The sequence below is a fragment of the Salvia splendens genome, chromosome 5 (assembly GCF_004379255.2).
Source record: "Salvia splendens isolate huo1 chromosome 5, SspV2, whole genome shotgun sequence".
NCBI classification, from domain to species: domain Eukaryota; kingdom Viridiplantae; phylum Streptophyta; class Magnoliopsida; order Lamiales; family Lamiaceae; genus Salvia; species Salvia splendens.
Genome location: NC_056036.1, coordinates 42720552 through 42734795, shown reverse-complemented (window position 1 = coordinate 42734795; position 14244 = coordinate 42720552). Strand labels below are relative to the sequence as shown.

The window sequence follows — 14244 nt, the reverse complement described above, 5'->3', positions numbered from 1 at the left end:
AGACGCAGTTGTGGGCGAGAGATTGTGTGTTTTGTACATTTGCAGATATGCACAAGAGATTACTTAAACTCAGAATTTATTTGTTGAGAAAAAATATTTTGTCAATTAAATTAAGATATTAATTTTGTGCAATGAAAAAGTAAACAATAATAGTCGTAATATCAAATGATTGCGTGTTAAATCTATTGTGATTATTATATGCCGTTACGTAAATAATGCAGGAAAATATATACTGTAAAGTGTATATGTAAGTATCATGTGGACTATGCTAATAACTAATTTCCTTTTTCTTTGTGAAGGGTGTCTAGGTTCAATGTATCTGAAAATAGCAAGAAAACTGGATCTGATAAAATTTAATCGATTATTATGCAAGAATGCAAGATTGCAATTCGTGAGTACTATTAGGAAGTGTTCGGTTTGCAAGATTGTATCCGGAATCAAATTTGTAGTGTGTTTGGTTCATGAGATTTAACCTCACAACTCAATCCTAGATGGATAATAATTGGATAATTAGTCATGAATAACCTCATATTACTAAAATAATATCACAACTCAATCCTAGATTGTATCTTGGTATTATTTTATTATGTAAACCGAACACCATCTTATTGAATTTGTCTTTACCCTTTCATGTCGTTTTATGGCTTTATTTGTGAACAAATTGCTAAAAAAATCGCCAAATTTAGTTATTATTGTCCATCCCGCTACTTTAAAACCAATCGAAAATGTTTGTAATTATCGTATAACAAAATTTTTTAATGAAATGATATCTGACATGTTAGTCGAAAAATCCTATGGGGACGTCAACATCAGTAAGTTAAATGATATCGTTCTATTTATAAAGAAAACAACGTCATTTATTTGAAAAAACATCAACAATATATTATACATGACAGGTGATTTTTAAATTTACAAGATATACCAAAATTTAACAAAAAATTTAATTCTTTTTTTGACAATTTTTCCTTTACTTTTATATTTCATGTCTCCATAAAAAATAGGATATAGTTAGGTTTTAATGAAATTTAAAAAAGGATTATAAGTAGATAATAGTATATCTTATCTTATTAAATAATAAGTTCTGAAATACTCCATTTACAACAAAAGAAAATAAACTTTTTGTGAACCAATTAAAATGATAAAAATTAAAAAGAACTAATTTCTTTTATGTGATTGGATCGAAGAATAATAATCCACCATTGGCTTGAATGAAGACTTTTTTTCCTTCTACAAATTCGGACCACATAAATTGTGATTTTTTTAGTACAGTACTTAATTCATTCTTTGGCCTTTTATGATTCGATTCTTCTTGGCAATAATTTATAAAAATATTTTTTATTTTTACTTAATATTATAAACTTTCTCACATTTATTCTTTTGAGAATGAGATTTTTTTTTCTTGACTTCTCAGCTGTGGAATTGAATGATCTGAAGTGCTATCCTAGAAATTTTGAAAAGGATTGTATCAAGAATTAAAAATGACAGTAAATAATTATGAAATTTGATTAAATTATTATCTGTATTTCATTATTTAAAATATTAGCTGGAATAATCTTAAAATTATAATTTATATGAAACTGTCCATGTTGAAATTTTTTGACGACATTGTATATGATATGATAGTGGAAGGAATATAGGCTGGCGTTGGTAAGTTAAATGATTCGTCTATTAAAAACATCATCATCAATATATTACACGCACGTGATCAAATTTTTTATCATCAAATAATTGCGACACATACAGAAATCCATTCATTTATTTTGAAAAATGACGAACACGTGCTAGGACTGAAATAGAGATTGAAAGAGTAAATATTCGCCCACGAAAACCTTCTTTTTTTGAATTGGTAAACTCGGATAAAGGACAAAAGAGAAGAAATATTTATTAGGACGTTAGAAAAAAGAAAAGTTCGTAATTTTTGAGTGGTTTTTGCGAAATAGGAGCAGATCATAAATTGAGTGACAGATGACAATTATTTTTAACCAACACTATTTGACGTTAAAGTTTCTAATCAATTATGACGGCACTATTACCCTTATTTCAAAATGGAATATTCCGTGGACATTCCGTAAAAGTCGATTTCAATTTCTTTAACATAATACTCATTTCGTTCCACATGAATATGCACTTTTTAATTTAAGAAATTCTCTTCTCTAATAAGTAAGACTCATTCTCCACTAACAATACTTTAATTACTTTTTCTCTCTTCCTCTCTCTTACTTTACCAATTTTGCATTAAACTCGTATCAAACTCAAACTGCATATTGAGAGAGTAATAACTAAAGATATAGAAAAAACAAACTCTATTCTTAAATCATTTTCATTTTACTGTTGAATAAAGATATGAGCTATAATGTTGTCGACTATAAAAGAATATTATTGTAAATTTTAATAAAATATGGAGTCTATAATAAACTAGTAGTCTTATTTAATGCTAACTCCCTTTAAAATACTACTCTTCTCTTTCCACTTATTCTATAGAGATTATCATTTAACTCCAACAAAGGTATTGAGTCATAAGGCCATCCACAATAGGCGCCCAGCGACCGCCCAGCCGAGCGCCGGCGCTGGGCGGTCGGCTGGGCGGTCCGTTCGGCGCTATTGCAGCGCCCGGATCGCCCAGCGCACCGCCTAGCGCGAAAATTAATTTTTTTTTTCCGAAACACTATATATACGCGCTTTGCTCGTCATTTTCATTCGCACCACTTGTTTTAACGAGTACTCTCTCTATCTTAATTTCTGTTCAAGATCAACAACGGGAAATGGATCTCAACAACGAGCCTAGTACCGGGAGTAGCGGGCCACAAACTCCAACGATCCCTGTGGGAAGTGGATGGGGTCAGGTGCCCGGGTACTACAACATGTACCCGTGGCAGCAGATGATGCCCGGGGCCCCAATGGGGGGGAGTCCGCCGGGGGGGTTTCCGACGATACCGGGGTGGGTACCCGGGATGCAGATGATGCCCGGGGGAGCATCGGCGACACAGTGGACTCCGGGGGTCGTACCGGCGACACAGTGGACTCCGGGGGTCGTACCGGCTACACAGGGGACTCCGGGGGTCGTACCGGCTACACAGGGGACTCCTGGGGGGTCCCCGGCGACGGCGGGGGATGTCTATCGCCCCAGTTTTGATTTTTCGACTGGGTCTTCGCACACATCGACCCAAACACCCTTGGGGTTTGATAGTTTCTCCTTAGATGAGTTGGGGTTTGATACTCTCGGAGCTCCGGAGACTCTAGTTCAAGGGGGGGCAGTGCCGGGGCGTGGCGCCCCAAAGAAGAAGGGCAAGAAGAAGGTCGGCGAGTCGTCGCAGCCGGGTGAGGAGGAGGTACGGAGGAGGTGGACGGACGACGAGAACGTCGCGCTCAGCAAGGCGTGGGTGAGTGTTTGCGACGATCCTCTCGTTTCGAACGAGCAAAGGATCATAAACATGTGGGGCAAGATAGCAGCAGCCTACTAGAGATTTTGCCCGGAGGGGAGGCCCCGCAACGGGGAGGATTGCCGGAAGGGCTGGAACCGAATCAGGGCGGCGGTCTCCCGATTTTCGGGTTTGTACACCAACGCACTCCGCATGATGAGCAGTGGCCAAACGGAGGATGACTGCAGGAGAATAGCGGAGAAAGCCTTCCCACTGAAGGGTTTATACAAGGACTTCACCTACTGGAACTGCTTTCTTGTACTGAGCGAGTCCGAGAAGTTCCGAGTAGGTGTCGACTCTGGCTGGCCGAAGAAGCAACGACTGAACTACACCGGCGATTACAGCGGCAGCAGCGGAGGTTCCCACGACCTCCCCGAGACGACGCAGGAGTTCCCCACGCCGCGTTCGGTCGGTGGCCGACCTCGCCCGATTGGGCGCAAGCGCGCTCAGCAGGCGGCGAGAGGGAACGCCGGAGCTTCCCAGGAGGTCCAGTCGGCATCCCCCCTTGGCCAATCCACCCAGGAGCTCAAATTCTTCGCTCGCGCCCAAACGCGCGCTCAGTTGATCAAGACGATGGCCGAATGGCGGGTGGCGACGGATCCCGTGGAGAAGAGCGTGCTTCAAACCTTGCTCATGAGCCTGCAGGACGAGTTGGAGGCTATACGGAGGGAGACCGGTGGCGGCGGCAGCGGCGTAGGCGGCGGAGGCGACGGCGATGGTGGCAGCGGCGATGGTGGCGACGGAGGCGACAGCGACGGAGGCGACGACGACGGAGACGAGGAGTGAATTGTTACTCTTTTTTATTAATGTATTTTTTTTTTAAATTAATGTACTTTTTTTAAATTATTGTACTTTTTTAAATTTTAATAGTATTATTAAACTTTTCCCGTATATGTCTCGTAAATTAAATTCCGTATATTGTGTGATTGTTAATTATGTCATTTTATATAATTGTTATTAGTGATGTGGCTATTGATGTGTCTGAGCTATTTATGATGTGGCTAGGCTATGGCTGGGCTATTTATGATGTGGCAGGAGGATTTTTAGTGCTGATGATGTGGCAGTGGCTGGGCTATGGCTGAGCTATTGCTGGGCTATTCCTATTGTGGATGACCTAAGAAAAAATATTCCTATAGTCAACTGTTTAAGGTCTTACTTTACTAATTTCAAGAAACACTCGTACGAAAGAAAATAAATGGAATTTGATTTTTTAAAATAAAATAGTACTCTGAATTTAATGATTTAGACATTTAGTAGAATGTGGGGTTAACTTATTTAAAATAGGAAAAGCTAAATAAGACTTTAAATCGTTAACATCCCGAAATGGTAAAACGGGATATTGTTTCGTAAAGCATTTTGTATTTATAAGAAAAAAGTTGTAAGTACTACATATAATGGTGAATTTAGAAAAGTATTTCTCACACTATTTTTTCAATATGAGATGGACACTTGCATTGAGTTAGTTTTACATTTGACGGTAAAAAAAACCAACAAAGAAAATCTTGTGTCTTTGGTTAAATCTATACTTTACCTAATTAAAAATTTCAATGTCGAACTCTTGTTTCATTGATAATTCAAATTGGGCTAAACTATGAAATGGAGAGAGGGCCGGCTTATTAAGAATTGGGCCGATTACTTTAGCATTGTTTAATTTTATTGGAAAATATGGGCCTAATGGAGTGCGACATAAATTTTATTACATGTATCACTTTGATAAATATATTGTGAATTCAAAAAATAGTGATTCATCAAGATAAAAATATACGAAGTAAAGAGCAATATAAGTACATGACGATGTTTATAACTTATAGATAAAAATGGACTATTTTTTTATAGATATGCCAAAATGATTGAAATTGTTCACCTTTAAAATACATGATTCATGATTAACGAGTATTACTTATGTCAACTTTAAAATATAGAATAGTATATTCTTAATAGTATATATTGATATTGTTCACCTTGAAAAATATACTGATTTTTTTTTTAAATAAGAAAAGTCAAAAGCTATCAACGATGTCCTGTAACACTAGAAATATAAAAAAAACAACAACAACAAAGACCAAGTAGAAGAGGATAATTTATTTACACAATCTAATCAAAGACTTGAAGTTTGCTCATGGTTGTACTACAAAATTCCTCCAACCAATCTATCGTGGATTTGATAAAATTGATAAATAAATAGGCATATTATTGTGGTTGATGTCTATAAATAAATATAGAAGTATGTACCAAAATCACAAAAATAGAAAATATAAGGGACTAAGCGATTAGTATTTGCCTACGATTTCTATTATACATAAAGTTATGACATCTTTAAAATGTAGACTAATAGTATATTGTTATTCATATATATTGGCATTATTCATTTAAGGGTAAATTGCTTCAAAAGTCGTCAACTTTGCAAATAGTTTGGTATTTCCCGTAAACTTTAAAAGTTGCAGGGAAAGTCATGAACTTTACCAGGTGTTGCAAATTTCCCGTACGACCCGACCCGATACATTTCCGGCAAAAACTAATCCTACGTGGCTCGCCGAAGGCGTAACATGGCAAAATCTCCGGCAGAACAATAAAACGACGTTGTTTTTTAGTTTCAATTAAATTAAAATATATATCAATTTAGGGTTTATGTATCTTCTCTCTGTGACAGAAATCTCAATTCCCGTCGAGATTTCAACTCTTTCTTCTTCATTGCTACATGTAACTGGTCGCGATTCGTCAATCTACAGTCCCATCGTGTTTCCTCCATAGGTAGGGTTCAACTCTTTCTTCTCCATTGCCGGAATACCCGACACGGGAAATCGGCACCCAAATGTAAAGTTCATGACTTTTCATGCAACTTTTAAAGTTTACGGGAAATATCAAACTATTTGCAAAGTTGACGACTTTTGAAGCAATTTACCCTTCATTTAATTGCAGAAATATCCAAATATTCACAATATTTTCAGTTACGTTGAAAATACAACTAAATTAAATGGATCCCCATTTAAGAATTAATTAATTGATTGCATAAATGGATTACAAAAGACTTATTTTTCCGCGGTTAATCCAAACAATAAATCTACACATAAATTTCAAATTCTGAGTTGGTGTTCATGGCTTTCTCAGCTTGCCCTTTCTGCAATTTCAGCGTTCCGACTCACGAACTAGAGAGGTGATTGTGTATTCTCTCTTATCTCTTTTACTTTTTCGTTAACGCGCTTTTTCACATCTGATTTTGTTGATTATTATTGATTTTCAAGTTCAATCGATTCTCCAGACACGCGAATCAGCATTTTATCGGTGAAGATGAGGCGAGAGATATGGAGTTCGCGCGGCGAATCGCTCATCTTCCGCCCAGTCCATCTCCAACTGTGTGTTTTGTTCTATCTCTATTGGATTTTATATGATTCACTTTTTTCGAATTTGTGATTTGTTTAGCTTTTGTCTCTGCTGATTCGTTAATTGTAGATTGTTTTGAATTTTTCTGTTTGTCGTATTAAGATAAAGTCTGCTGAAAATAAGTAAATAGGCTTGGCTTAGTATTGATCCTTGAGCTTTGGCAGATTGAAGTGCTATCACAATTGAGATGAGGTGATTTGGCACTTTGCTTTGGTTATCTGTGTCATTTACTCGTAGAATCGTAGTTATTTTCAAAGTCGATGAATATATATGAAAGCCTGTGCAGAATAAATGTTTTTGGATTTGTTAGGATAGTGCTCCGAGCAGTTCTTATGGTATTGAATCTATTGATGCTAGGGTAGCTACAACTGCAAGTCGAGGGAATAAAAATGATCAAGGACATGCTTCTTTGGTCCTCACACTGAAACAGGAGGTGTTCACATAATTGATTGTGATTTGATGGTTATTTTGGCTTTGCTGTTAGGGGGATTAAGATAAATTCAGCTACGTTGCAAATTGAAAATAATTGAATAAATTGTCGTATTGGCATAGCATTGATCCTTAAGCTCTTCCTTATAAATTACTCCTGAAGTGTTACTATAATTGAGATGAGGTGATTAGGCAGTAGGCACTTTTCTTTTATTACCTGTGTTGTTTACTCGCAATCATAGTTATTTTCACAATCGATGAATATATGATTTCTTGTGCAGAATAACTATATTTCGATTTATGAGGATAGTGCTACGAGTAGTTCTTATGTTATTGATGCTAGGGTAGATACAACTGCAAGTGGAGGGAATAGATATGATCAAGTCCATGCTTCTTTAGTCGTCTCACAGAGACAGGAGGTGTTCTACAAAATCGAATGTGATTTGATGGTTATGCTGAGAAAATGTTTGGAATCGGAATCAGGAAGCTCGAGAACTGTGTTGTGTGGGTATATTGATCATTTCCAGAGCATTGTATCCCACGATCATGGTTGGGGATGTGGGTGGCGTAACATACAGATGCTCAGCTCTCACTTGATCAAACAAAGACAAGAAGCACGACAAGTCCTTTATGGTGGTTCTGGGTTTGTACCTAATATTGAATCGCTTCAAAGGTGGCTTGAACTTGCCTGGGAGAAAGGGTTCGATCCTCCTGGCTCTGATGATTTTGATCGGAGAGTTCATGGCACGAGAACGTGGATTGGAACCACGGAGTGTGCTGCACTTCTCCATTCCTTTGGTCTGCGTGCCAGAATTGTGGATTTTTCTACGAGGAAAGCCGCAGGGGTTTATGGGCCAATGGACAGGTTTCTTTCAAAGGGAGTAGGCTCTTCAATTGCAGTATCCACTGGGAAAGAAAGCGATAGAGATTATGGGAAGGGTAAGGGTCACCAGGTTCTTGCTCGATGGGTTTGGAATTACTTTTCTAGCAGCAATACAGGTAGATCAGGCAATCAGCGTGTTGTTCTTAGTGAGAAATCGTAAGTGAATTCTGTATTTAATTTGAATAAGATCCACTTTAATTTGAATATGCGTTAGACATTGTTAACATATGCTGAGAATTCCCAACCAGGCCTCTGTACTTCCAACATGATGGCCATTCAAGAACCATTGTTGGCATTCAAGCTAAGCCCGAGAAGAATGGGATGCTGCAGTACAACTTACTGATTCTGGATCCTAGTGAAGTAAGAAAACTTATTTGCAAGTCATATCCATCAACTATCAATGTTTTTTTTATATTTATATGGAGATATGATGCTATTGACATGTTGTGTTTAAAGGTAGAACTTTCTAGCCTTTGTGAAGCCGTCATGACTATAGTTTGTCTATAATTTACTCATAGCCCATTGGTTCCTTCTATATGTATGTGTGTATATTTACCAATTTGCTAATTTTAGGAAATTGATGCTTCAAATGTGAATATTTGGAGAGTGTGTTGGGGTTTGATTAGCATAGATTTGTTCGTCTTTACTTTCGTGCTGATTTTTTTTAAATCTCGAGCTTGCCTTAATCTAGTTGTGGCCACCACAGCCTGGGGCTTTCATTCCTAAAGATGAATGTTGAGGTAAAATGTTTTGATCTCCTTGAGTCCGCATCCCTTCACTTACAGAGCTAATGATCTCAGTCATCAACCGGCAAATTCCCTTATCTACGAGACCTCCTCTGTTTGATCCTTAATAAACCATTCGTTGCATGCACCACATTTACTGTAAATCAAGTTTAGAACTACCTTTGCAGATACCTGTTGAAAATTTTTAATGTTTTGATTTCCGGTATAATTTTCTCGTAGAGGACAAGAGCTCTGGAGAAATCTCTCAGCGTAAATGGTGGTTGGCAGCAATTAATAAAGAGAGGTGTGCACACTCTGAAGAAGCCGCAATACCAGGTTCATAAAAATGTCTTTACGCTCTATTCCTTTAGTCTCTTAGTGACAATGAAGCGCATCTTACAGTCTTACTAAGACGCTTATTTAGCCTCCAACCAAACCTATGGGTTCGGGATTCGAGTCACCATAGTCACGGGGTAAATACGAAATCATTATTGATCCGAGAAATTGGTCTGTTTTCCAGTTATGCTATGTTGATCCTGGAATCGCAAGTGGTGAAGAGTTGGAGGAGCTGAAGAACATCCACAGTGTGCTCCATGAGTTGTAGAAACTAATCTGACTAATTTTATCTATCACTACTTCAGTTTAAAATGTTGTATTCTTCTAAATTAAAAGCAAAGGTGCTTTTGTTGGAACATTATAATATGGAGGTTGTAAATGTCTGTCGATTAACCCAATTAAGTATGAGATCTATTCTGCAAATATAGTTTTGAATAATTTCAGAGGGAAATTGAAGTTATAATAAAGCTAGGGATTAATTGTCTAAATAAAGGATTATGCTCCCATGATGAAATGTATACATACGGATAATATCTCATTCTTATCGATCTATACGTACCGACGAATGAGAAACATAAGTATATTTCTGCTTTCTTTATCATTCGTATTCAACGTGTATAAGGCCATTAAGGCATTAAGCACGCCGTCGCAGATCTCCTTAAGCACGTAGCCAATGCACATGTTTTCGAGCATAAGCCCGCTGCAACCAATAGGTTTCATTAAATAAAAATTATGGGAAATTCATTGTACATGGGGCAACATCTATAAAAGTTAAATAAAAAAAAGAAACACAGAATAAATTAAAACAGACAACAAAAGTCAACCTCTTCAGCTCCTGAAATCCAAGTTCCCTGTCACTGTCAGAAACCAACAGCTCGTGAACAAAGGTCAAAATCCCTAAGCCTTCTTCTCCCCATTATTACACAAATGAGTGCCCTTTCTCTTTCATCATAAACTCTTACCCTCAGATCCACTGTTCAATTCTTGCCTGCTTTTACCTTTCCTTATCTTCGCCTTCACCTTAGACTTAGTCGCCAGTGTCTGCACCGTGTTCGCGAAATTCCCAACAGCCATGATTATGAATAGAATCCCGCATGTAATAACCTGAAATAAGTGTGCGTCAACACTGATTCCATACGAACAGGGGCGGATGCATAAGAAAAGATTGGCAGGGAGGCTATGTTTTCTGAGTGTTATTGGAAAATACTATATTTTTTAGGTGAATCAGATCATTGATGAGGCTTTTGCATAACAATATGTAACTACGCTCGAATGACTCCTTGAGAATGTATATTTGGGACTGGTCCGGTATGGAATGAACTTATAATCATGGAATCGACTCGATCATCAGATTATAAGTTCATAACCCTAGTCCATTCCCGTTTTGGTCGGAACAGATCTACTCATTTTTTTTTATTTAGTAGTAGGTATTGAACTAAGAAAAAGTACATAAATTTTGGATAATTTCCAACTCTATAAAAGAGAGACATTATGAAGAAAAAAAATGAGCTGGGGGGGGGGGCTCGAGCCCCTTGAACACTTCACTTGTTCCCGGCAGTACATATGATGATATCAACTCTTACTCAAGTTTCTAGGTGTTCGGCATTAAATTTGCATATAATGAATACTCTATTTACCTGCCAATCTGGACTGAATCCAGAAAGTGCGGTTTTAAGCAACAAGACCCCGACATAGGCTTCAAAACCCTACAATGGTGGGAAAAATATACTCGCTGAATTAGACTGACAGTTTTGAGTGGGTAGAAAATCGAGTCTTAACCAAGCCTACCATAGAGAAGAGGACGAAGAGGGGATGGTTATGTTTAGAATACCTGCAGTACGAAAAGTATAGGGCAAAGCAGCAATAACTGACCCTCCACTCCGGCAGTTTCTCCCCAAACAACATCCATTCTCCTTGCCTACGACAAAAACAACACCCGGAGATATCTTTAGTAAAACAAAGTTCATGTTTGCTTTGCATAGGAATAGTTCTTTTTTACGTTCAAAACGACACATAGTTAATAGCTTGGCAAAGCTCTAGGTATTTCGAAAAGTGAGAAGGCTGATAACTTTAACCAAAAGTGAAACAAACAGAAGAACAATGTTGATTGATCATGCAACAATGTTTTGAAAATGACATACCTTAATAATTTGTTAATAATGCAAAAGTGCACACAATTATAATAGCAAATGACAGAAAATGTGCAAGGGAAAAAGATAAATGGAGTCGAAGTTTCTTAAATCCAACCCCTATGGGAGAGAGTGAATTGGCAGAGCAACTGTAAACACCAAAAAAGAGGGAAACTTGTTACCTTGCCAAGTGCAATACGTGTATAAAGTCTTTGCCTCTGATACCGATTCTGAAGAATCATTGCAACTCCTTGCATGATAGCCCATCGTAGAAACAACTCAACGCCTCTCTGCACGACCATTTTGCTTTTGATTACACGACACTCAGATGAAGCAGAAGAAACAACCAGATAGATAACAAAAGGACCTATGCAAGTTTAGTTTTCCAGCTGGCTGGTAGTTGAGCACTTCTGTTTATAAGGGAAATTATCGATAATGCATAAATCACCTGTTTCTGAGCACAATCGGGTCCTCTCTCAGTCTCCCAAGTAAGACTAATAAGAGCCATAGCCATAGCACAATAATGGTGTTTAATCCACCTGCATAAATGAAGTCGGAAAAGAAAATTATGAAAGTCTCGACTTCATTCTATTCCTAACTTGAGCAGTTATTTATGTAGTGATAGCAGCACAATTTGTAGGAGATTAACACTAGCAAACTCTGCTCTTTCAGATAAAGCAAAACCTGATTCATTCTCAAAAGACACATAAACGGGAAGAAAAAAGCATTGCTTCCTTAACACCTAATAAGATGCTTTATAGCTTAAATGGCTAATTATTAATAATAAAGAACAAGGTCAAAAATGTTTTTGGTTACCATGGACGTATATCACTTCCGTTAACTCGCAAGATGTTTTCTCTCAAGGCCAAACCTGTGTAGAGATACAGCAACCATGCCTGGATGAAGACATTCAGTTCGATATAACTTTTGAACTTCCACAAGATGCATTGGTGTAAAAGGAAAACCTCGCCACGTAATACCTGGTAAAGTTGAACTGGCAATGCAGGTAAGCATCCTTCCCACATCCACGACCTTAGGACTAGCAGCAAAGACGGAAAAAACAGGAACAGATACGACGTTCTATCCTGCCATTCAAACACTCAATTACTTTAACTGGCTAAGCTCATATAGCCCAAACGACAGGGTACTTACTTTATCAATACAAAATGTAACGACGTTGTTTCATGTTGGCACACAAACATACACAGCACACGATACATATACACACATTGGGAGCGCACACACATATAATCCACACACACTGCACATTAGCACATACCCAACACACATTTCACACACTGTGCTCACACATACTCACACACACTGCATGCACACACTCATACAAATACACAACACACATTGCACACACACACATGCTGCACACACTCACACAAATATTCACATACACAGCACACACTGTACACACATTGCACACACACTGCATATACATAGACAAACACACATGCGCAAACACACAATCCACACCCATAGCAAACACACGCTCACACATTGCAAACACACTACATACACTGCATACACACACACACACAAGTTGCACACACTCAACAAATACACACACACCACACTGAACACACGCACACACACACACACAATACACACAGACACAGAGATTGACATCAGAGGATGCAAATAAGATCATACTCTGAAGTTATTGTATTCTTCTTTTACTTTCAACTGCACATCCTTCCTATTCGCCCGCACATTAATCGCCCCCAAAAACATCCTCAAAAACCTCCCTACATCCACACATCAAATTAAACCACTACACTAATCCAATCCATTCCCCCACACAACAATCACAATCGAAGTAGTACCAAACAAAAACACCACAAACCGTGAGATTTGCTAGGAAGATACGCCGCCGCATCTCCTTCACTCAGCACGTATCTCGCTCTCACCAACTCATCCTCCAACTAGCCAAATTATAAAATAAATTAAACAAACAAACAAACAAAAACGCAATGGAAGTGATTGATATACATTATACAGCCGCATGCGTTTGCTTTGCGAATTATCCATAAAAACATACTGTATCATCGTGTTTGGAGCTGCGCAGCGAGTTGATTCGGGAATCGAGCGACGCCGCACGCTGGCGGAGCGCGTCCTCTTCGCGAGAGGTGCGGGAGATGAGCGACGCAGCCGCTTCCTGCAGGTCCTTTGCTTGCTCCACAAGGCTGGAAACTTCGCCGCCGAATGATTCTCGCGGCGAGTCCCCCATCGGATGACGCTGGCCGTCCGATCAACCGAATCGATATTTCAGATTTGATCGGAGATTTTTTTTTGTAACTCTTTTTTGCTTGCTTTTTTTTTCTCTCGTACTAACGCTAAACACAGAAGTGGGAATTGGGAAAACTTGTGGAGATGGGCGTTTTAAGATGGGGTCAGCATTTTTCAGCTACACTAGATTTGTTTACTTTTATCTTTTTAAAAATTGCATATATTAATCACTTTATTAGTATTATTCAAACACATGAATAATTTACAATTTTCTTCTTCAGAAATTATCTGAAAATTATAAAAATTGAACAAATTTGATTGATTCAGTCAGATATTATTCGCAATCATCCCGCAATGATATTTTTTGGTGGAATTATATTTGATATACTAGTCGGAAAATCATATGTTGTTTGGTTAAAAAAGTCAATAAAAATTTACTTATTACACGTTCTTATAATTGCGAACAAATCAAATTTCATGGTTTTTCTACTAGTAAGTTTTAAACTTACGAGACATAACAAAATTAGTGAATTTTCTGATAATTTATTCAAATATCAATTACACAAAGTATGTGTAATTAATTTCAAGCATGGATTTATGCATGTTGACACCAAAATGAAGTAATAATTGTTTGTTGCTGTGGATGTGGTTCGAATTGTTGTTTAATCGAATATGAACTTTATCGAAGTATAGATTTTTATTTG

The 14244-nt window shown here is 37.8% G+C and overlaps 2 protein-coding genes across 5 annotated transcripts; one reads left to right on the top strand and one right to left on the bottom strand.

The window, feature by feature from the left end:
* Positions 1-6432: 6432 nt before the first annotated feature.
* On the top strand, positions 6433-9600 carry LOC121801981 (zinc finger-containing ubiquitin peptidase 1-like). Of its 2 annotated transcripts, none has more exons than XM_042201471.1 (6): positions 6433-6573; positions 6679-6772; positions 7511-8268; positions 8361-8472; positions 9078-9173; positions 9358-9600. In XM_042201471.1, the coding sequence occupies exons 1-6, from the start codon at positions 6515-6517 to the stop codon at positions 9439-9441; spliced, it is 1203 nt and encodes a 400-aa protein (XP_042057405.1). In that variant the 5' UTR covers positions 6433-6514; the 3' UTR covers positions 9442-9600. The 2 variants fall into 2 exon arrangements, with proteins under 2 accessions (XP_042057405.1, XP_042057406.1); XM_042201472.1 differs by having other exon boundaries at positions 6443-6573; positions 6662-6772.
* A 255-nt stretch (positions 9601-9855) lies between these two features.
* On the bottom strand, positions 9856-13690 carry LOC121801982 (transmembrane protein 120 homolog). 3 transcript variants are annotated; one of them, XM_042201474.1, is made up of 10 exons: positions 13353-13690; positions 13158-13236; positions 12965-13059; positions 12283-12382; positions 12119-12173; positions 11751-11841; positions 11485-11592; positions 11005-11091; positions 10811-10879; positions 9856-10277 (listed from the first exon to the last, which is right to left on the bottom strand). In XM_042201474.1, exons 1-10 carry the CDS (start codon positions 13539-13541, stop codon positions 10122-10124), a joined length of 1029 nt encoding a protein of 342 aa, XP_042057408.1. In that variant the 5' UTR covers positions 13542-13690; the 3' UTR covers positions 9856-10121. The 3 variants fall into 3 exon arrangements, with proteins under 3 accessions (XP_042057408.1, XP_042057407.1, XP_042057409.1); XM_042201473.1 differs by having other exon boundaries at positions 12119-12198; positions 12283-12387; positions 13353-13687; XM_042201475.1 differs by lacking the exons at positions 12965-13059; positions 13158-13236 and having other exon boundaries at positions 12119-12198; positions 12283-12387; positions 13353-13689.
* Between the last annotated feature and the right edge of the window lie 554 nt (positions 13691-14244).